A 22,249-nucleotide genomic window follows, 5' to 3' on the forward strand; every position below is an offset into this window, starting at 1 on the left:
TTGCAACTGAAGGTGCTGTTTTTTTTTTTAAATAGAACACCTTTAGTCCACCTTCAGAGACATTTACACATTAACTGTATACATCACAAATAATTGTATGTGTGGGTTGTTTTTGTTGAGGTCAGACTAACTGTGATAAGTGAACCAAATCAAATCAACCAAATCAACCCCTCAGTTGTGCTTTAAGTACAGTTTGGTTTATTAGATATGTACAGAGATATGTACACAGTACAGTATATAAATCTTCCATGCGAACAGAACAAGAACCATTAATGTTGTCATTAAACTGCGGTTTTCCACAAAGCAAGTAGAACCATAAAATCATACTGGATTAGAGGAAATTGAACTCGTCACTCAGTTTAATCCACACACGATATTATTGTGTCGTTTAGAGCTTCGTGAATATTTAAAAGGTAGTTAGAAAACAGACAAAAGTTCATTGTGTCTCCGTGTGATGTTCCTATCGAATAGAATCAAATGGGGAAGCAGCAAAATCCACAACTATAGCCTGTGTTTTGAGTGTTGAGTTTTACATGAACCAAGAGATGGACAGAATGGATACAAATTAAAAAGATAAAGATGACACACATTAGTTTAAAAAAAAAAAAAAAAAAAAAAAACACTTCAGGCCAGGAAGTGCTGCTCACATTTAACCAGCAGCGTTTGTGTAAACTTGTGTCGTCTAGATGGGAGAAACTCGCTTGTCATCAGCGACCACTTAGGAAATTGTGTTTGTGTCGAACCAAATTTCTGAGAAAAGCTCTGAAACAGTCGGGTAAATGAATTGCCACACCACACTCGAGAACTCAAGACTGTAACTGTGATTTCAACACTTTTCAATCACAGCTGCACTTCTAGTGAAAATCAGTAGCGCTATATTCAAGACATTCAAGAATTTCTGTGTAATTTGTACAAATTATTCACGTATGTTATTACCATATGAGCTGGTTTAGAAAAGTGAGTCACATGCAGGAGTGGACAAATCGCCTGATAATGATCTTTTCGCGTCTGGACTTTTAGCATTTTTTTATTTTTGTTTTTCTTCTCTCGTTCAACGACCTGAGAAAGAAAAACACACTACTTGTTATTGATTTTTCCAAACGAAAGAGTTTATTTGGTATGCACAATTAAACAATACATGCTTCTCCTCGATGCTGATTTTTTTTTTTTTTTTTGGAATTTACATACATAACTAGCAAACAAGCCTGGGATATGTTTTTACATTACATTAGCTTTTTTTTAAGTTAGCTTTTTTAAATTTTTATTTGTTAAAAAAGCCTCTTAGGTTTCTCAGCCTCAAAACATGACTTTATTAGAGACGAATAAATTTATGATTTGTCCACCCCTGAAATGATCCCGAACTAATTCAGGTGTTTAAGAAGCAGACAAAATTGTCATATTTTTCTACTCAAATCAAACCTCATTTCGCTTGCCTTTGGTTCAGAATTCCTCGTGTGCAGTATTAATTCATCTCATGCTGCACAGTTTTCATATAGTAATGATGAACATGGTACTCACCTCACTGAGCTTTACAGTGTTACTGGACATTGGAACATAGCAGCGGCTACACACTTAGTGTCTTCCCGTCCGACCTTAAAGCCATCTCTGCAGATCTCAGTTTGTCGTGAATCAATGATGGAAAGAATTGCCAGGTTCAGACATAGAGAACAGGAAAACCACAAATGTCATCAGACCCACCAAACGGACCACGATTTTGAAAAATCGCAGTCGCTTGACTGAGTGGTGGAGGTCCTCGATTTGTCCGGTAAGTCTTTTAAAGAAAAAGGACAAAAGGACAAAAGGGAGGAATACTGACACAGCACGAGTTATAATTATGAAATGAGTCACGGACGCAGGAAAACGGCTGGAAGCCACACATACGGCCAAATTAACTTAATGCAATATACATATATTCTGTATACACACAGGTATGTACAAGATCCTTCATAAGTCCCCATCTTTTAGGCTCAGCAGATGGTGCAGAAGTAAGAAAGTAGGCCAAGAACAGAGTGAAGCATGATGGGAAAGACACACAGAGACGTTTCACATTTAGTCACATGCTCTAAGAGCCGTAGTAAATAGTCGTAGTGTTCTCTCACGTGTCAGAGCCTTTTTTTTTTTTTTTTTTTTTGGAGGTACATTGGAGTGTTTTTAAAAAGCCCAGGTCGCCTCACGCCAGTGTCCTGCCCCAGAGCAGACGCAGTGAGGTGGTGGGAGGTCTGAGAAACATAGGGACAAAAGTGTTTGTGTGTGTGGATGTATGTGTGTGAAGGAAGAAAGGGAAAGAAAGAAGGATGCTGGATGAGGAGTATCATGTCTCAGGAAGCTGGCTGATGTCTGTCAGGTTGGTGTCATTGAGGATGGCGCGGATTCGCTCTAAAGAGTCCGCCTGCCGGATTCTCTCCAACTGGACCTGAGAGAAAAGAAGAGAAAAGTCTTAAACATGACCTGAAATTGAATTAAAGTACGGAATAGGTATGAAATCAAACACTTGGGGGGTGTGCTGTTCTAGGAAAATAACTAGCAATGTGACGTATAGTTACTATTACCACCCAGAAGTTGATTATTTTCCAGTAACAGCAGTTTGTCAATGCTGATATAAAACAGCCATCACAAGATTTTCAAAATGGCCGCCTACTTTTTAAAGAACAAAAATGTTAAAAATGAAATGATACTTCTACAGCGTCATTCTCAAGATTTATTAAGTATTCTAGCAGTTTTCCTTAACCAAATTATTTCATGTCCCCAGGATGCTAAATCCCTGATTGCCTTCTGATTAGGTTAAATTCTGGTCCAATAGACAAAATGATATTTACCTGCAGAGTCTGTGAAAGCTTGACAAAGTCTCTCTGGACCTGCTCGCTGACATCCAGCTCTGTCTGTAGTCTCTGTGCTTTGTCCTTCTCATCGAACACTTGACTCTCCAGGGCAGTCTGTAAAAACCGGGACACACACCAAGTAGGACAGAAGTCAGTGACAGGCTCCAGAGCTGGCTCCTGTCACTGTAGGGTTTTATGTGGGTTTTGATCCCTGTCAACGATTGGTCTCAATATCACATGGTTCCTTATGGCACTGCACAGGGAGTCAGTTTGCATTAGTGATGGGAATGATGTCTCTTTTCAGTGAGTCAGATTCATTTGGTTCATCTCACCAATTTTTTCCCCAATTTTTTCCCCCGGTTTGAGAAATAAATGCCAACATGTTGTTTGTGAAGCAAAAGAGTCAACTCCTTACTGATGACCCGAACCAAATGGTCTGACTCATTAAAAACAGACGAATTTCCCATTGTTATTTTGGAGAAATAGCTGGTCACAAGCTTCAGGATCTTGAAGGTTTGTAGGATCTTGAAGGTTTGTCGTATTTGTACACCAGTTTCTAACATGAAAGCCAACCTTTGAACACAGTGACACTTTTGTTTCAAAAAGTTATGGCAAATAAAAGTGATTCTAGGCTTTAGCCCAGAAGGGGCAAGTCAGAATTATGCAAATGAGGTCATGTTAAATTGTTCATGTTAGCAATTTTAACCAAAAGGAGCAGAATATGAGTGGACATTTTATGAGCGAATCCTTCCTGTCGCTCGGGTCATGTGATCGCACCTTGCTGGAGAGTGCGTCTTTGAGCTGTTCCTCCAAGCTGCTTTTCAGACCCTGGACACTCTCTAATGCTTGGCTCTTCTCCGCCAGGCTGCTCTCTAGCTGTTCACAACAGAACAGTTCAGGATCAGCCAAATTCAAACGGCTTCAATTCAGTTAACATTCAGGATGTTCCAGCTAGTTCAGAGGGTTCTTTACCTGCTCTTTTTCAGTCTTGACTCGCTCCAACTCCGTCTTCAGGCTGGAGAAAGACGCTGGAAGAGGAGTCAGAAGTCAGAATTAATTAGAATGTAGCACTAGACTCAATATTGTGATTAAATGTCCCATTAGAAATACAAAACGTTATCCAGAGTGAAAATACTAGAACGTTAGTGCTGGCTAGATATTAGTACATCACACAGGGACAATTACATTATACCACAGCGCTGCTGAATTCTCAAATCTGATTGGTCAGAAGATATTTCTATAACAGTAGCTCTGACAGTAGTGTTAGCTGCAACGTTTATATTAACGTGCTTGTTCTAATACGTTATCGTTTCTATAGTAACAACTTACACAAGGACTTTTATTTTTACAATGATATATGACTAATAATAAACATGTTATTTAACAAAAAAAAAAAAAAAGGTATAATTGTTGATATGGTGATGCTTGTTATTAGGAGACGTTTATTTAACATTTTTGGCAGGACTCTCCAGTGTCAGTGTTTTGTAACAGTCTGGAAATGTATACTTTGTGGTTTCACAAGCTCAATCTGCATTTTTTTTTTGTTTGTTTTATTAACTTCAAGAGAGACAATAAAAAGAGGGTAGTGAAGGAACGATTGTTTATAGCTGCTGTAACGCAAGTGACAAAATGTCATTTTAGATCTAGAAATTGTTGGAAAATAGCTGTGGTATAAGAGGAATAAAACACATCAGGATGTCCCGATATTGGAAAATAATCAACAGTAACTGTCGTGTCATTGATTATTTTCCTATAACAGCATGCGCTGTCATGCTTTTTTCCTTACTTATTAAACTGCTCCTATGAAAGGTTTTAATGTAATTAAACAAGTCTTTCCATCTGTAATAATTACAATCCATAAATTCAGTCCTATCCTTCTACAAGCTATTAACGCAGCATAACTTTGTCTCCTAATATTAATGACATGGAAACAAACGTGACTGACGTTATCAGTGATTTTCAAACAGACTACCACACACAAGAACATGCTACACAAAGACTTGGTCTAAACACACAGCCATACTGCTACTTCTTGCAGATGTGCAAGTGGTGCTGTCACTCCTGAACACGGTGAGCTCAGATGAGATTAATGTGATGTTACGCTGTGTACGGTGAGCGTTAAAATGGCATTAGTACTAACAGTGGAGACAGACAGCCTAGACACACATGTACTACAGTCAGCCAGTGAATCATACCTTCCAGGATGTCTGAACACATGTCCCCAGTGGAGGGAGAGGGAGTGGGAGAGGGGGGAAAAACAAAGATTTGAATCAGAGCAGATGAGAGGAACTGGGTCTTCCTTTTTGTTTTGGCATTAAAGCAAGGAAGTTATTTCTTAACGATCCCCAATTTGACCGCAACCTCAATCAAATACATTTAAGTACTTGCTCCATGTTCCGAATGACAACAAAAGAACAAAAAAAGAACAAAAGAAAGAAAAAGAAACTACTGCCAAACGCATGGTCATTGCACTCAAAAGGAACCGTTTCTCTAGGACACTCCACACCACTAGGGGGCGGCGAATAGTTTTATTGCGAGCATGAGAGCTATGAAACAGAAATGAACAAAGAGGCACAAATGGAGAAGAGTTTGCTGGGAATTTGTCAGATTTTGCAAAGAAAAAAAAAATCAAGGAGATGCAGGATCCTTGAAAACACTTCACTTTCTGACTTGCCAGCTCTAGCCCTGTAGTTAGGCTCTCGTCTGATGAGCTGCCTTCAGCTACATAATTTACATAAATGCATGTGATTGGATAAAGTGCAGCTGAGAATCTGCTACAGAAGCCGGTTCCTATTTATGAAAACTAGAGTTGCCAAACAACGACCAGTTGTTCATAAGTTTATTACCTGTGCTAGTGTTTTTTATAGCACTCGGTACAATCCACTGAAAGATTTGGCTCAGATTATGATTGGCCAGTTGATGAGCCCTGGTTCAAATGTTCGCTTGAGAGATCGGTGAGAGATCAAGGGTTCAAAAGAACACAATAGGCCCTGTGCTGTCCTGTCAGTCAGAGCGACTCTAGCCAATTACGAACTGAGGTAGGAGGGAAGATCTCCAACTTCTTTGCATGAGTAAAGAAGCAGAGGGCTCATATCTCGTAAGCACTACTTGCTAGCCTTCCACTTTCAGTTGGTAGCTACGATTCAACATGGAGAAACAAGCTGGTGCGTAAACTGGAAATGATGAATTTAGGAGAAAACAGTAAACGAATGGAACAGTCTAGAATTTGTTGACAGCCCTAATTTTTATGATCAGGAATCAACCCTCAAGGAACAACCAGCTCCTTGAGAATTCCTTTTAAGTGTACGCAGCCTCAACCTCAATTCCAAGCTCAACCTCTTTCTCTCAAATCAGCTCAATGAATTTTGACACTTCTTTCATTCCTAAAGTGTTATGTTCCATGCATTTGGATGCTTTTCTCATTCAGTTTTTCTTCTACTCCAACACACAAGTCTTAAACAAAACACAAACACACACAGACTCACCAATCTCCTCTTTGCATCCCTCGATCTCCAGCTGTAGTGTGTCCTCTAGGTTCTCTTTGAGGCACTGCTCTGCCTGGATCTGCTCCTTCAGGAACAAGATCTCGGCCTTCAGCTTCTCTTCCAGGTGCTCTGATGCCGTGCGCACTGAGACGATGTCCTCGCGGTACTGCTGCACCAAAGACTGGAGCTCCTAAGGAGTGAACAGACAATGTATAGAATGTTGAACTTCAGATTTAAAGACCCTTACTATCTGAAGCCATGATTTATGATATCAGAAATTAGCTACAATTAACTACAACAGTAACGCTTTCCTGAATATGATTGTGTTTAGTTGCTTAACTAAAGTTTGTCTAATCACCAAGCTAACATAGAAGAATTAAATGACTAGCTGCTGATCCTTTGGGAAACACGACATAATACACAGGTTAAAATTTAACACAGTGAAATAAAACTTTCACATGGATATGTATACAAAAAATTTGCACTGCCTCAACAAATGTGATATTTTGAACATAATGAACATGGTTCTGTTTTTTTTTTCATAGACATCCTTTCAGAATACAGAAGGACATCATTAGCTGTCCAGATCTCTACTCTAACACAGATTAATCCACAACTAGGACTGGACAGCTTCGATATCCATTAAACTAAGACTTCACTGACATTAGCATTAGCAGCTGTGTTCTTAAATGAGGATCTCTGCAGTACCTGGGTGGTTGTGGGCATCTGGAAGTTCTCCTCCTGCTGCAACGTCAGGTGAAGTCTGTGTTTGCCCTGTAGACTCTCGTTGTCTCTCTGCAGCCTGCTCAGCTCCTCAGCCACCTGTTCCCGGGATTTCAGCAACACAGCCTGGAGAAAAACACACACACACACACACACACACACACACAATCAGTCTATATAGATTTTTCCTGCAAATTCAGGGTGCTTTCACAGACATACAAAAAAAAAAAAAATGCCGACTGGAGCACCTTTTGTACTGATATGAAAGAAATCGACTCACGCAACATGCTCACTGTAACCAGCTAGCTAGTATCAACCACCTAAATAGTCTAAGTAGGTTTATTATTTATTATTTTTAAGCAAATAAAGATGAAATATTGGTTCAACTCTGCAGATAAGGACACTGTTTGTATTCGCTGTAGCTTTTGAGGCAGAAAATCAAGAGAATTTGAGCAGCTTGTGTGGCACAGTTAAAGTGCAATGTCAGATCATGTCCCATAAATTAGGCAAGTCGTTATTTTTAGATATATTGCAACGACAGAACATTACGACAGCATGTCGTAAATCTTATTATCTTTGCTCATGTTTGGTCTTACACCATCTTATACCATGTTTGGTTTCTTGCTTACCTTTAAATTGTGTTACACGTGCTAGCAGTTGAGGAAAAAAAAAGCCACCCTTTTTAGACACCCTAATAATATAAGTGAACTTGCCACGTTGCTTTAAACATGCATGAAAATGACAAGAAGCACTGGAACTCTGTCCTGTCACTCCAGAATTGGCTTTCTGTCTCCAACTTTGACTCTGAGTGATCTGAAGGAATGCACGACTTATTAAATTAATTAGAGAGAGCAGTGCTGTAATTTTCAGTGCTCCACCCAGCTGCTTTGGATGCCGCTGCTCTGCTGAGTGTGTTGTCTTCTCAACACCAGTGATTGGTGAGAACTCCCTTTTGACAGGCAATGATTGAGGAGTGTCTCTAGCTTCTGGCTAAGGCAAAACCATTGTGGTATTTAAACTATGGACGTCAGAAGCTCTAATAGAATATCTGGGCTCTACATAAATTTCAGGAAGCTGAAGGAAACTGTTTTTAATCTTTAAAAGTGTAGATTATTAACTAGGCACAAGAATATTTTAATCGTGGTTAGGGATGGTGCATGTAATCTCTATTCAGAAGGCTGATGTTTCATAAGTCTCCTTCTCTGTAGAGGCGGAGTTACACAATAGGTTCGCACATATTCGCATAACTCCAGAAATGTTTACCTAGATACAAAAATGTAAAGGTGTGGCTGAAATCTAGTCGAATGGCGTGAACGCTTCCAAGTGCAATAAAATCTTGTGCTCGTAAAATACCTGTAACGTGATGTTTATTACATTGAGTGCGATATAAATCTCCAGGAAAGCACAGAAAAGTTTGAACACTCACAGTCCGAAGAAAAGGTAAATCACTTGCCTTGTGCAATAGCAGATTATATGCACATGTGACATAAACAGAACAAGAGGCAAAAATTCCTCTTTACTGAAAGCTGAAGGTTAACAAGCGTCCGCTGTTCTGAATAATCAGGGGTCAGATGATTTCTATTACACCATTGCATCAGCATAAATTATGATCAATCTGGGACAATCAGAATAGATATCTCACCCTGGGTATATGTTACTAAAGGTTCAAAGGTTCATTTTTTTTTTTTTTTACTTTCCACAAAGTACTGGATCCTTTCGCATCAGAAAATATTCTGTTTCCATTGGCCACCAGTTCATTAACCAAAGACTTGTAGCTGTTTTGTAGAGACTGGTACTAACAGGAACTACCAAATAAAATGTTATATTATAAATAACCATAAATGTCAAACTAACAGCCCGGAGATGTAATATTCTACTGGTACTGCTTACTGTATATGCTACTGATTTGTCCATTCCTGATGACGATGATGATGGTGCATGGATGCAATCGCTTTTATTGTCATCACTGTGAGACCTTTTTCAAATTGGTGGAAAATAATCTAGAACTAGGACCTCCTTGGTTCCTATTTGGGCCGAATATCAATGTATAGTCATTTAGTGATCTTTTATCTGTGTGTGTGAGTGTGTGTGTGAGAAGTGACTGTACCATCTGTTCCTGGGTGTTCCTCTTGGCCTGGCTGAAGGCTTGCTGGAGCGCGCTCAGCATCGACTCCGACTCCTGGACTTTCTGCATCAGTGCTGAGACCTTTGGGACACAACCGAGACAGGCATCATCCGTCTGACTAAAACGGCACGAAGACTGTTCCAGTTCCACTCATATGTGTAGGGATTTTTAATCACTGCTAAACGATGACAAGGTGGAACACTTTCGTCCCATCGCTGCGAGGCTGTGGTCGTCTGTTTGACAGCTGGAGCTGAGGAGCACGGTGATGCCAAAAATGTTTCCTACCTTAGTGTTGGTTTCTTCATGGCCCTGCTTCACTGAGTCTTCCAACTCCTGCTTCTCGTTCATCGTCCTCTCTAGCTGATCGTTGGCCTGCCGAAGCATGGCCTGCAGCTTCTTCACCTGAACAGGACAAAGATAAACAGCGTGAGGCTCATTATTTATATATGCACAATAATATTTTAGCTATCTATTGCATCCATGGAGCTTTTTATTCTTGAACTTTCCACTAGCAGCACATACTAGAACCACGTGGACATTATTTATATATATCTTTGAGTACTTGAGGTTTGGATTAAACCAGTTTCACTCAAGTGACCAGTCAAAGGCTAATAACTATAAGAACTCAGTAGTAACTCACATGTCCACCACTGTAACAAATTCTTTTTTTTTTTACAAATCACCCAGCCCCTGGCTATGCTTCAAGCATGTTCAATCCTAGGGGCAATTTAGAGTAGCACCAGAAATGGTTTGCGAGGAAACTGGAGGAACTTTCCACAAACAGTTCAAAGTAGAACAATGAAACATTATGGTTGGGGTGTGTTTTTTGGGGCATAAAAGAGAAGCATGGGTCTGACCTGATCTCGCGTCTCCGCCTCCTGCCCCTGAATGACCTGAAGCTGCTTCTCATAATTGGAGCACATGTCACAACGCCGGCCCAACTTCCTCCCTGCGTTCTTCAGCTGCTCACCAGATCACCACACATACACACATTACAAAGAGTCTTTATCACTTTTATATAATATCGTTCTTCAGTATTACCACATGTAAAAAGTACCATATATATCAAGGACATGTATCTGCTTCTTAATTTGGGTGTGAAGTATGGTGGAGAGAGTGTGAAAGTTCTCTAACTGAGGAACAACCGAAAGTAGTTTTGATTTGTCATGTGACTTGTACACAACAGTTCCAATGACAAATTCTAATCACACTGCCGGCGCCAGCCTGAAAACGTTTTGTGCCTGAAACAGTTTTGCCTGTTCCTCAGTTAGTGGTCTTCCACACAATCACATGAAGGAAATGGATTGAAACCACAAGATTGGTACTGATTTTTAAAGAAATACTTCGTACCAAGAAAGAAAACAAGGAATGTCAAGGAATTCTTATGTCTATAATATACTATGTATATTTAATTTGTTATTAATTACAATGTATTACCCAATATTTTGAAATAAATATATTACAAAAATATACTTGATGATGTTAACATTAATGTTTCTCTCCAATGTTTATTCGTGTTCAAAACCCTAACAAAGGCCACTACTACATGACCTTAACCTCTTACCTACCACTGCGCATTAATGGCTATGACACTGTATTTCAATCAAACACTATTCACACACATTTTTCACATCATCACACACATCATCTTAATCCTCCCACCTCCTGCTGAAGCAGGTTCCACTCCGAGTCGCTGACCAATCGGTAGCCGGCTGGAGGCAGGTACGTGGCATCGAGCCGCTGTGAGATGCTCGAGAGCAGTGACGCCGTCTCCTCCTGCTCGGGTGTCATGGCCTTGATGGCCTTCTCCTGGTCCTTGGTGAGGAGGAAAGGCAAGGAGCCGATAGAGGGTGCCACAGAAGGGCTGTACTCGGCCCCGACCAGCGGGCCGAACTCAGACTCGTCCAGGTTGCTGGCTGATTTGGCTTTGTGGTTGAGTCCTTGGGGTTGCAGGGCGTTTCCGGAAGAGCCCAAGCTGTCTGTGGACTGGACGCGACGGAGGCCATCTCTACAGGGGTCGCACGAGTCTGGCCTGTCCTCGTCCAGCGAGTGTATAGAGCTGTGGATGCTGTGGTTCAGGTGGGACTGACATGAGAGACAAAGAAGACATTTCAGGACAGTGTGTGTATATTTGGCATTAGCCAACAATAAGATGAGGAAGTTTAACAAAGCAGGGCCCAGTTCCACAGGCAAGATTTACTATGAGTCATAATTCACAATAAACCGCCGATAGTGGTTCTTCAAACAAACCTGAGAACTGGATTAGTTTAGCCAGATTGAGGGAAGCTGATTCAAGACTCGAATGCATGATCAGCAAGTTAGTGACTGACTGTTTCAAATGGTAAGAAACATGGTAAGGCCACAAGTTTTTTCTTGCTCACAGTGTAGGAGGCATGCACAGTTCAGTGTAATGTGGTTATGAGATACTAAATCGGAGTCAGAAAATCAAAATGCTTGCGCAAGTTTTTAATACCTCGCACTAATGAAACTGTGCCCATGTGTTGCCTTATTATGGTTCTCCAAAAAGAGGAGAGGATAGCACAATTTTTAATTAATTCAGGTTAAAAGGTATATTGCATTAGTGCAATTTTCTGTATTTATAAAATGCCCAATGGTCCTAAGCAAGTTTGAGCTTATGGACCTGTTGTCTTGGTAACAAGTCCATCAAAAGCTTCAAATATTAGACAGATCCAGGATCATGTCAAATCGTCAACAGCTCAATCCAGCTGTCTATGAAGAACGGGCCTTTACTTTGTCGTACTATGTTTTTTAATACTGTGGTGTTGGTACCTCCTCTATAGAAAGACCGAGGAAAGAGTCCTCTGCAGCATCCGTGTGGTCTGCGCCATCATCCTCGCCAGCTTCTTGAGCCTGACTAAGCCGTTCCTTCTCATCCTCCTCCTAAAAAAAAATGTTCTCTATATCAATATACATCAGGGTGAGGATTTGATTTGCATCTGAAGCGAACGTAAATGGAGAACATAATTATAATGCATCATAAAGAGGCTTCATGTTGTTGCTGTTGTACCTGGTCCCTCCTCTTCATCTCCTCGACCTGGCGCAGCTGTTCAGAGCTCAGCACACTCTCTATGCGTTGCATATCTCGCATCAGCAGCCGCTGCGACTCCAGGAACTGGTCGTTGGCACGCTGCCAAGTGTGCTTCAACTGGTTGTGCTGCTGCCGCTCGAGCTCCAACATATGACACACTGCATGCACGTGTGCGCATACATACACACACACACACACCAACATACACAGACTTAATTTATAGCTGATATCCCTCTAGCAATATTTAAAAAGATGTCTATGACGTAAGGTACAAATTCTGACAGTTATTTGGTCATCTATGAATATTAGGAGGTGACGTTTTGATTGTTGTTAGACCACAAGCCATTTGGCGCTATTTAAAGAAATGTAAATGATTCTAACCACAAGTTTATTATTAGGACTGGTGCAGCTGCTTGACTTTAACTAAAGGAAACACACACTGAGACCACAAAGCAGCTTTACATGACAAGCCATCAACATGAAATACGCACCTTCATGGAGCTCTTTCCGAAGTTTTTCTGCATCCTCCTGGAGGACAGATTTCTGGGTATTGAGGACAGCAACATACATCTCCAAATCAGTCCGGCATGACTTCTCAGCCTCGAGAACATGGTTGAGCTCCTTCACCTGTGAAGCAAGAATACACAAATATTCCAAATGTCATACTTTACAGTATTATCACTTTACAAGCTGTAGTTCTTTGTATACAAATTCTCAGGGAACTAAATGGGAAGATCAAATCAGGCATTTCTACACCAATTGGTGTAGGGTACTAGAAAGAAAGAAAAAAAAAGCACTCTGACTCTCGCTTCCTCAAAGCCAACCTTAGCTGCTTCGAGCTCTTTAACCCGCTCCTCTGCGCTCGTCAGCTTGGCCTTCAGGGCGGCGATTTCATGCTCCATCGGCATCACCACAGAGCGAAGTTTCTCAGCATCCTCCTGGGCCTGGGGGGGAAACCGGTTTCCGTTCAGTCACTTTTTTCCGTTGTCTGTTATTCCGAGAAAACATGACTACCGTGCACCAAAATTAAACCAGTTTCTTAAAATGTTCTCTTGAACAGCTGGAACTGGCTTAACTAGCCTTTAAGTTTCAGGAAATATTAGTGATTTTCACAGACCTTCTTCATCTCGTTCTCCAGGTTCTCCTCCACCTGGCCCTCAGAGAGGCGGCGCCGCAGTTCGGCCAGTTCTCTCTCGACCCCTTCGCGATACTGTGCCCACTGCGTTCGTTCCTGCTCTAGTCGTTGGTGGAATTGCACCTCGTATTCCTGCAACGTGTCTGCACACAGATCAGATACAGCTTAAATATCGGTTAGTAACCACATGCTCAATACAGTATTTAAAATCAGAAACTGCTGTGATGAAGCAGGGGGATATTTAGTACCATTATATCCAAACTATATTTATGTGTGATAACTTTTGCATTAGTCTAAGAGTAACATGGTGAGTATAACTGGGTGTGTTACTTCTCCAGAGAAGAGAAATCACACATTCAATTTGTTTTAAAAAAAACAAAACAAAACATAATACATAATACAAATCGAGCTAACTATGAAGTAGGCCTGTGACATACTGCAAGAAAATATGAAATGGTGACAAACAGGACATTTTTAACCTGTGCCTTTACAAGAATAAGGTCTGAGAATTCACCTCAAAGTTCACCGATATTAATGCTAAGCGGAAGTAACCATAAATTCACACCCTACGTCCTAAACTGACCTTTCCCAGGGCAAATTTGATCAGCGCTTAGTCTGGGGGCTATTTCGTATACAAAAAAGGTGGTTCTTGTATCGCTGTAGCAACAGGTCAAAAATCTTAAATACGACTAAACTGTTGAAGTTGGCACCTCTGTAACTGATACTGTAGTACTGAGATGCATTATTAACACTTTCCCTCAAAAATCTTTATGGCTGTAGGTTGTCAATTTTAATTAATCACCTAATTCCAAAGATAGCTTAGGAAATAACACAATACATTAGAAAAACTACAATAAAATTTCTTCATTTCAGAGTTCTGATTATATTTTCCATCGCATTCCATCCTCCAGGGCTAAACCAGAACTGGATTTCAGTGCACGTCTACCTTTCATGATTGCCTGTAAAGACGCCACCTCCTCCTGCCACTGCTGCTTGACCTGGTCGATGGCCTCCTGCTTGGTGTTCTCCGAGACGGTGGCCACGGCTTTGATGTTCTCCATCTCGGCCTTGGCCTCAGCCAGCTGGGTCTGCACATGGCTCAGCTCTGCCTGGGCGCTCTCCAGAGATGCTGCCTGACGCTTCAGCTCCTCTGAGAGGCAAAAAAAAAGGAATCAAAAAAGAGCCTTGAGTTTTCTTTGTCTTCAAGAACCAAAGGGGCAGGGCAGTAGACAGCAAGAAGTTTGTGAGTTTTAGCAGGAAGTTCATCTAATGGGAAATTATGGGCTATAATTTTATCATTTGAGGCTTTTGTATTTGACTCAAAGCTCATTTGAAACAGGACTCCCACCAGTTTCTGCCACGGATGCCTGCTAATCAGTGTAAAAGTGGTAGAGCAGTTCAGAAGGTATTTCAAAACTGCCTCATTTGAACATATCCAAAGTGCCTTTCTGGCACTATGAAGGCTTGTTTGGATGTAAGCCTAAATGGTTTAGGTGCTTGTTTGAGGTGCAGTGGTGAGTTGTGAGAAGTGTCAGTTGCACCACTATTAGGGTTTCCTTCCATTTGGTTTTTACATACGTCTACATACACAAGAAAAATAGTCTAAATATCGCAAAGGTTTTCACACTTCGCTATGGTGGAAAGGTACAGTGCAGAACAGTTTTCATTTGAATTTTTGGATTTGGAACATTTGGAGGATCGTGCATGTTGGTTTGCATATTTGAGTTTAACCGTGACACTTAAGCTAAAATGTGTCATTAAAAAGGGGAAGCACATTCTTTTTGTATCATGGATTGTCTGAGAATTTAGATGGTAGGCAGCCCACGCCATCAGTCTTTGCATCGGTCTTTTTAATGAGAGTAAATATTAAGTGGGCTTTCAGGAAAATGTCAGTGCACTCAAAATATAACGTGTGAATCTTTCCGAGCGCTGTTTTTGACGGTAAACTTCATTTCAAATGTGCACTGGACCATTAGCACAAATTAGCACATCCATCCACTTCATTTTCGCAAAAATGTGGTTGAGGTTGAAAAGTCAGTCTAGCGATAATGATGAGGTGGAAAAAGAGTGATGGAATTTTTTTTTAGATAAATTATAACACCCTGCCCTTCCGTTCTACCTGAACATGAATTTTTATCGGTACTGTTTGTGTTCCCGGCAGTTACATGGACTGATGGAGTTCATTAAATGGACCATTGCTCTGCTGCCTGGCATCTCTTAGCTCCTAGTAATCCAGTTATGAAAAGGCCATAGAGGGAGGTAAAGACTATGACATATTGATTGGAAGGTTGTGAGTTTGAAGCCCAGGACCACAAGAGAACCACCATTCAGCTCCTGAGCAAGATGTGTAAGACTGTAGGATTGTATCTTGCCATCATCAGGGTCAAATTCTCTCTTTTCTCTACATACACATGTCAAAAGTAGCCACACACTTTGGCAAATTACAGTATTTGATGGAACCACCAACTGATTTACAATTTCTTTTCCTGACTTTAATAGAAACCAAGCCAATGACAAACACACTCACCTTCTTTAGACAAATAGAGCTCCTTGAACTTGGCACGCTTCTGGTTGAACTCCATCTCCAGCTGCTGTTTGAGCTTGAGGATCTCAGCCCGCTCCTGCTCCAGATCCTCAATACGCTGCTGGAGAAGCCCTGCCACAGCAATAAAACATTGTTCACCATTGGGGTATTGGGGCCAATCAGCACAGTAACACTGTGCTAACTCTAATTCTCCACATTTCATTCACCGTGAGCCATGTGAGCAAGATAGATTGTTTCCAGGTGCAGTCTTCAATGAAAATCCCATCACACATTGACTTTGGGGTGGTTTGGCCCAAGAATCGGGTACGTTTGTTGAAGTCCTCTTGAAAATGTGGGTCTGGGGCTTGCTTCAATCGAACCCTGGTGTGGTCCACATAATGTGTGGAAGCTATCCAAACTAAGCACTATGAGTAGAGTAACGTGATTGGTTCAACGTGTCACTTTACTACCAAAGGAAAATACACTATATGGCCAAAAGTTTGTGGACATCTTACCAATACACCCATATGTGCTTTTTGAACATCTCATTCTAGATTTATTCCCCCTTTGCTGTTATAATAACCTCCACTCTTATGGGAAGGCTTTCCACTACATTCTCGAGCGTGGCTGTATGAATTTGTGCTCATTCAGCCACAAGAGCTTTAGAAAGGTCAGGCACTAATGTAGGGTGAGGAGGCCTGGGGCGCAGCCAGTTCATCCCAAAGGTGTTCAGTGGGATGGGTTCAGGGGTCAGTGCAGGCCACTTGAGTTCTTCCACTCCAACCTTGGCAGACCATGTCTTCACGGACCTGACTTTGTGCACAGGGGCATTGTCATGCTGGAACAGGTTTTGGCTCGACCACTTAGTTCCAGTGAAAGGAAAGTGTAATGCTAAAGCACGCAGAGACATCCTGTACAATTTGTGGGAAGTTTGGAGAAGGTCCACATATAGGTGAGATGGTCAGGTGTCCACAAACTTTTAGCCACATAATGTAATTGAGTAACCGTTCAGAAGGAATTCTTCAACGCGATTATGAGCCCCTCTCCCAAACAAACCCAGAACTGGTCCTTGGTGTGGACTCAAGTATTTGGGCCAAGTGTGAAAATGTTATAAGTTTACAGCGGCCAGGTTTGAAAATGAAGCTTGATTGATTAGGGAGATATTCAGGATCATCACATGTGACCAAAAGCCCCAAAATACATTACAGGAAAAGATGCAGGCATCTGAAGAGGCCCTCCACACATACGTATATCCTCAGCTGGGTCACCCTGGCATTTTTTTTTTTTTTTTTTTTAAATAAATCCCCACTTGGCTCCCCATGAAAAAAAAAAAATCATAGAACCACCCTTGCTTGATGCACTTCATACTGTACCACAGGCAACTCTTACAGAATGATAGCATTCATTCAAAACACCATCACTACCCCGGTGCTCCATTTTGAGCAATTGAGCAAGCAGCTTTTTTGGACAGTGTTGTGCTACCAAGATAAAAATAGCCCCATCTTTAAGGCGGAATAAGATTATAAAAGCAATGGCAGATGCACAGGCGTATATATATATATATGAGCATGCACTGTAAATGCTTAATATAATATTACATACTAATAAGTGTAAATATGGATGCTTGAAAATTTAATATCAGCACATTCCTAATATATGCATGGCATTATTATGAAAGATTCATAGAACACAGCTTGCTTAAGAGCTTCGCTTCTGTCAGTGTTCAATTCGATCACATTGTTACACCATGTGAATAATGTACCATCAATAATGGCCTACTAATGTTGTAGATTGCCTGTATTACCATTATTACGGCTATTTTAGCTAATGGATGCTTATTACTACCATTTAGCATCATGCCAACTCTGTGCTATTTGTTTGTTATTTGTTGCTTTTTGTGTTTCCCCAAATGACGGCAGTGTAAAAACAGCGCGAGAGCTGTGAACTGATTCTGCATTCTTTCGAAACAGGACCTCAGAGTGACAGCCTGTCTAAGTGCTTGACTGGTAGTGCTGACGAGTCATCAAAAAATTTTTTTTACCATATATGAAATTAAAATGAAGACATCTTTTTTTTTTTAACCATTAAATTAAAATGAAGACATCTCCAAAGTTATTATTTCCCTTAGATATTGGTGTCCATAACACTACGGAACAGGTACAAATAGCTCTGAAACACCAATTTTAATTTTAACTATAAAAGCAAATATGTTCTGATCCTGAAACAGAACAGGAATCACAAAGACTACCATTTATAGTGTCCTGAATGATTCGTATCTGAAACAAAGTCTAATTTCTGATACAATACCAAGAGTAATGCACCTTGCATCCTTGAGGAATTTATTACATACGGCATTTTAACAATTCCTATTCAAATAAGCCAACTTGCAATCATGCGGCAATATTTACTGCATGCTAGAGAGAAGAGTTTGGTCAAAGAATTGAAATGATAATGTTTTAACAAAAACAGCATGTTATAATGAGCAACTAAAACAACCTAACATTTCTACTGTCACATCCCTGTTTATCAAATTCTAAGTTGAAAATCCGGAAATCAATCAAAGGCCACAATATTTTAGGACGTACCAATTCTTATAATGAAGACACGATGCTTCAAGATCAAGGATACTTTATGAGAGAATCTCTTCCAGGCTTAAACACGTGAGGTGATGGTACTTTGTACTAGTAGTGCAATTAAAAGCTATCACTTCAGATTGAATCAAGAACAGCACCACATGCAATACACCGCTACACTATATGGCCAAAAGTATGTGGACACCTGACCATCACACTCATATGTGAGCCTTTCCCAAACTGTTGCCACAAAATAGGAAGCACACACTTGTCAAGAATGTATTTGTATGATGTAGCATTATAATTTCCCTTCACTGGAACGAAGAGGCCCAAACCCGTTCCAGCATGACAATGCCCCTGTGCACAAAGCAAGTCCATTAAGACATGGCTTGCCAAGGTTGGAGTGTAAAGAACTCAAGTGTCCTGCACAAAGCTCTGACCTCAACCCCACTGAACACACGTGTTGAACTGGAACACTAATGCACCCCAGGCCTCCTCACTCAACATCAGCGCCTGACCTCACTAATGCTCTTGAGGCTGAATGAACACAAATCCACACAGCCATGCTCCAAAATCGAGTGGAGAGCCTTCCTAGAAAAGTGGAGGTTATTATAACAGTAAAACGGGGACTAAATCTGGAATGGGATGTTCAAAAAGCACATATGTGTGCAGTGGTAAGGTGTCCACAAACTTCTGGCCATGTAGTGTAAGTTAAATCTACAGCATGTAGGATCTTTTTGGAAAAACAATAAAAACTATGATAACTGAGTCAGGGAAGATGTTCATGGCATTTGTATCATTAGCCAGTTGTTAAGCCATTTTACTGAAATAGACTGGAACAACCAATTTCCACTTGCTGTATTAATTAGCCCACGTCAGTGCACTGATTTGTATTAACTTATTATAAACGCCATCTTAGAATGTCTAAGTGATGGATGAGGTTAAACGGGGAAGTTTTTATCAGTTTGGGATGGGTCGTCAAAGATAATTGTTTGTGCATAATGTCTTACAAGTTCTTACAAGGAAAGATTTTCATATTGCTATAAACGCTCTGGAATAGAGAGGACATGACAATGGCTTCTTGGCTTGCATGAGCCCCAAGCAATTGGTCAGAGTCAAGTCAGTAAATTAGAGGCTCAGGTCATCATCTCTGTGGCAAATATGCTCATCGAGCAACTTTACATTAAAATAAGACATAATACTGCTTCTTTACGCTGCAGTACAAAATATTGCATGGCATTTTCAAAATCCCTACCAGTGTCCCTGGTCTTGAGAGTCAACCAATGATGCATCGACACTGAGGTTAGTATCGTAACTAGTATGGTATGCCATAAGCTAGTGTACATCATCGCTCTAATGAACATGAAATGACATATTTCACAACTAATCAAAGCAAAGTATATGGCAAACTGTGTTCTTGGAAAATATGAAGAGGAGGAACCACAGCATCTTCCTATATATTTATGGCATATAGAGAGTATGTCTAACAGCGAGTGTGATCATAAAATGAGCCCAAGGTGCCACGAAATGCATGCACACAATGGTATTTTTGAACATGAAAGTGAGCATGCAGAGAATGAGAGAGATAGAGCAGTTCCATTATGCGAGCACTGAGCCAGTTTGCTTGTAGGTCAAGGTGCAGCACTTCGTGCTCATGTTTAAACCTGCACTCTCAGGTTGGCCATCCCTGTGCTCTCTATTAAAGATTTAAACTGTTTAAATTGCATAACATCTTAAACATAAAACTCTGTGTGAGGAGATCATTGATAGCAGCCAGTACCAAAAACATAGTGGTACAGCTGTACTGTTATATTGAGTACACTTAAAAAAAAAAAAAAGTGTGTAAATGCTATGAGCCACTCCTTTATGATGTACAGGGTGACAACCAAGCACGTGTGTCAGTGTGTTATCAGTACAGACCCAGGGTCAGGATCATTTTAGTTTATGAGCTCCACAAAAGAGAGCAATGTACAGGATAATAGCATCTCCATGCAAGTGTAATCCCAAAAATGCACCAAAATCCTGGGGGGTTGTTCTGAAGTTTATCAAGCTGACATGGTGATCAGTTCTTTATCACCATGCACAGACTTTGCATCACTGCAAAACCCAGATCTTGGATGCAATCGATGCTGTCAAAGTTCAGCAGCAGAGTGACAGCTCGCCTCGCGCCTGCAAGTGCTAGCATGCTGGCTAATGCTAGGAAGCTCAACTGTGAAAGTGCACTTGCTAAGACTAATCCCGTATTTTAAAATGCTGGGGAAAAAAACTTTGGTGACATAAAACTGAGGCTGAAACGCTAACTGCTAAGCACGAGCGCGTCACCGGTTTATTGCGCGCCGCCGAGTCCGGGGACGCGCACAGGCCCTCAGGCCTACAGGGAGGGAGTCAACCGAAAATAAGCCGAAAAATAAACCGTTTAACGTCCCACGAGTCTTACCGTCGTGCTCAGGCGGCCGGGCGGCTCCCGAGGCCTCTTCGGCCATAGCTTCTCCGGGGCAGACTTTTAATCGTCGGCTCGAAGAAACAAAACTAGGGAGTGCCAAACAAAACAAGCGACCATAGACTAGACAACGTCATTGTAGAAACAAGGCGCACTGCGCATGCGCGAGCCTAATGGGAGGAGATGGGTTATGTTACTGATGTGATATTAAAAATATATATATATACTACACTTAGCTACACTTACTCTTTGCATTTTTCTCCAGAAAACTATTCAGTATTTACGTTCACTGAATTCAGAGTTACATGCTATACACTGCCATTTTATTCTATCATGTTTACCTAGTAATCTTACCATTATGGTGCACTTTGTAGGTATGTAGGTGACCCATATTTCAATGTGCACAATTTGCAGAAATGAAAAGGGAGCACCACAGAACTACCACATTATCTGGAACTCAGAACAGCATTGACACCAATGTTATAGTGGTGGCATGTTAGTTAGAGCTGCTGTAGTATGAGTGTATCAGGCACTGCCGCATTAGGCTTTTTAAACACCTCATTGTACACCAAGGAAAGAATTAAATACAGTAGAGTGTGCTGTTATAGGAAGATGATCAGTGACAGTGTGGAGGTGTGATGCAGCCTGGCGTGAAGCGGAGTTACCTTTCCCACCACAAAGTAGATTATTTGCCAATAACAGCACATCCTGAATGCTTTATTCCTCTTATACCACAGCAATGTGCCAACAATTACATTTTTATATTGTCATGTCATGTACAGTGTCCATACTTATAGACAGTCAATTTAAGGTGGTTTTTTTTTTTTTAGGAAAATCTAAAATCAGAGCATTGCTGGAATTTGACATGTATCATTATCCTGATTTCTGGTGCTCTCTGGACTATTTGTCATTCTCAACACAATGTGTATCTGGTATATCTTTCTACACAAAATCCCAAATTAAGTAAAAGAATTTTTTGTTTTTTTCGTGCCAGACTCCAATGAACGCCTTAGCTTTGTAAAACTAGTTCTTTGTTGTTGTTATTGCTGTCTTTTAAGAGATGTTCTGGGTATATATTTTTTTAAATCATTCATGCATTAAAGGATTAAAGAATTACATGCTCTAGTAGTTTTAACCATTTATAGTTACATTCAGTGTTGTGGAATGCTCACAAAGACAAGTTAGTTCCTGTTATCACTTACACTACGAGAGATTTAATATTACCTACTATCTCCTTTTTCTCTCACTCTTGAAGTTAATAAGAAAAAAAAAAACATAAAGTGCAAACTCCTTCCTCCTTCATCAAGACTTTCCCATATCTGAAAACTTACAGACCATTACAAAGTGCTGACATTGGAGACTCCTTCCATAATCAT

General features: G+C 40.7%; 1 protein-coding gene across 1 annotated transcript; it reads right to left on the reverse strand.

Moving 5' to 3' along the window:
* Nucleotides 1-175: 175 nt before the first annotated feature.
* On the reverse strand, nucleotides 176-21,032 carry rabep1 (rabaptin, RAB GTPase binding effector protein 1). The gene is made up of 18 exons (XM_026921628.3): nucleotides 20,871-21,032; nucleotides 15,864-15,992; nucleotides 14,283-14,486; nucleotides 13,319-13,479; nucleotides 13,026-13,145; nucleotides 12,693-12,828; nucleotides 12,181-12,359; nucleotides 11,943-12,053; nucleotides 10,815-11,237; nucleotides 10,010-10,114; nucleotides 9,438-9,554; nucleotides 9,135-9,233; nucleotides 7,013-7,153; nucleotides 6,305-6,494; nucleotides 3,792-3,847; nucleotides 3,597-3,695; nucleotides 2,817-2,933; nucleotides 176-2,413 (listed from the first exon to the last, which is right to left on the reverse strand). Exons 1-18 carry the CDS (start codon nucleotides 20,914-20,916, stop codon nucleotides 2,312-2,314), a joined length of 2,535 nt encoding a protein of 844 aa, XP_026777429.2. The 5' UTR covers nucleotides 20,917-21,032; the 3' UTR covers nucleotides 176-2,311.
* Nucleotides 21,033-22,249: the final 1,217 nt, after the last annotated feature.

This window comes from Pangasianodon hypophthalmus, chromosome 27, assembly GCF_027358585.1.
Source record: "Pangasianodon hypophthalmus isolate fPanHyp1 chromosome 27, fPanHyp1.pri, whole genome shotgun sequence".
NCBI classification, from domain to species: domain Eukaryota; kingdom Metazoa; phylum Chordata; class Actinopteri; order Siluriformes; family Pangasiidae; genus Pangasianodon; species Pangasianodon hypophthalmus.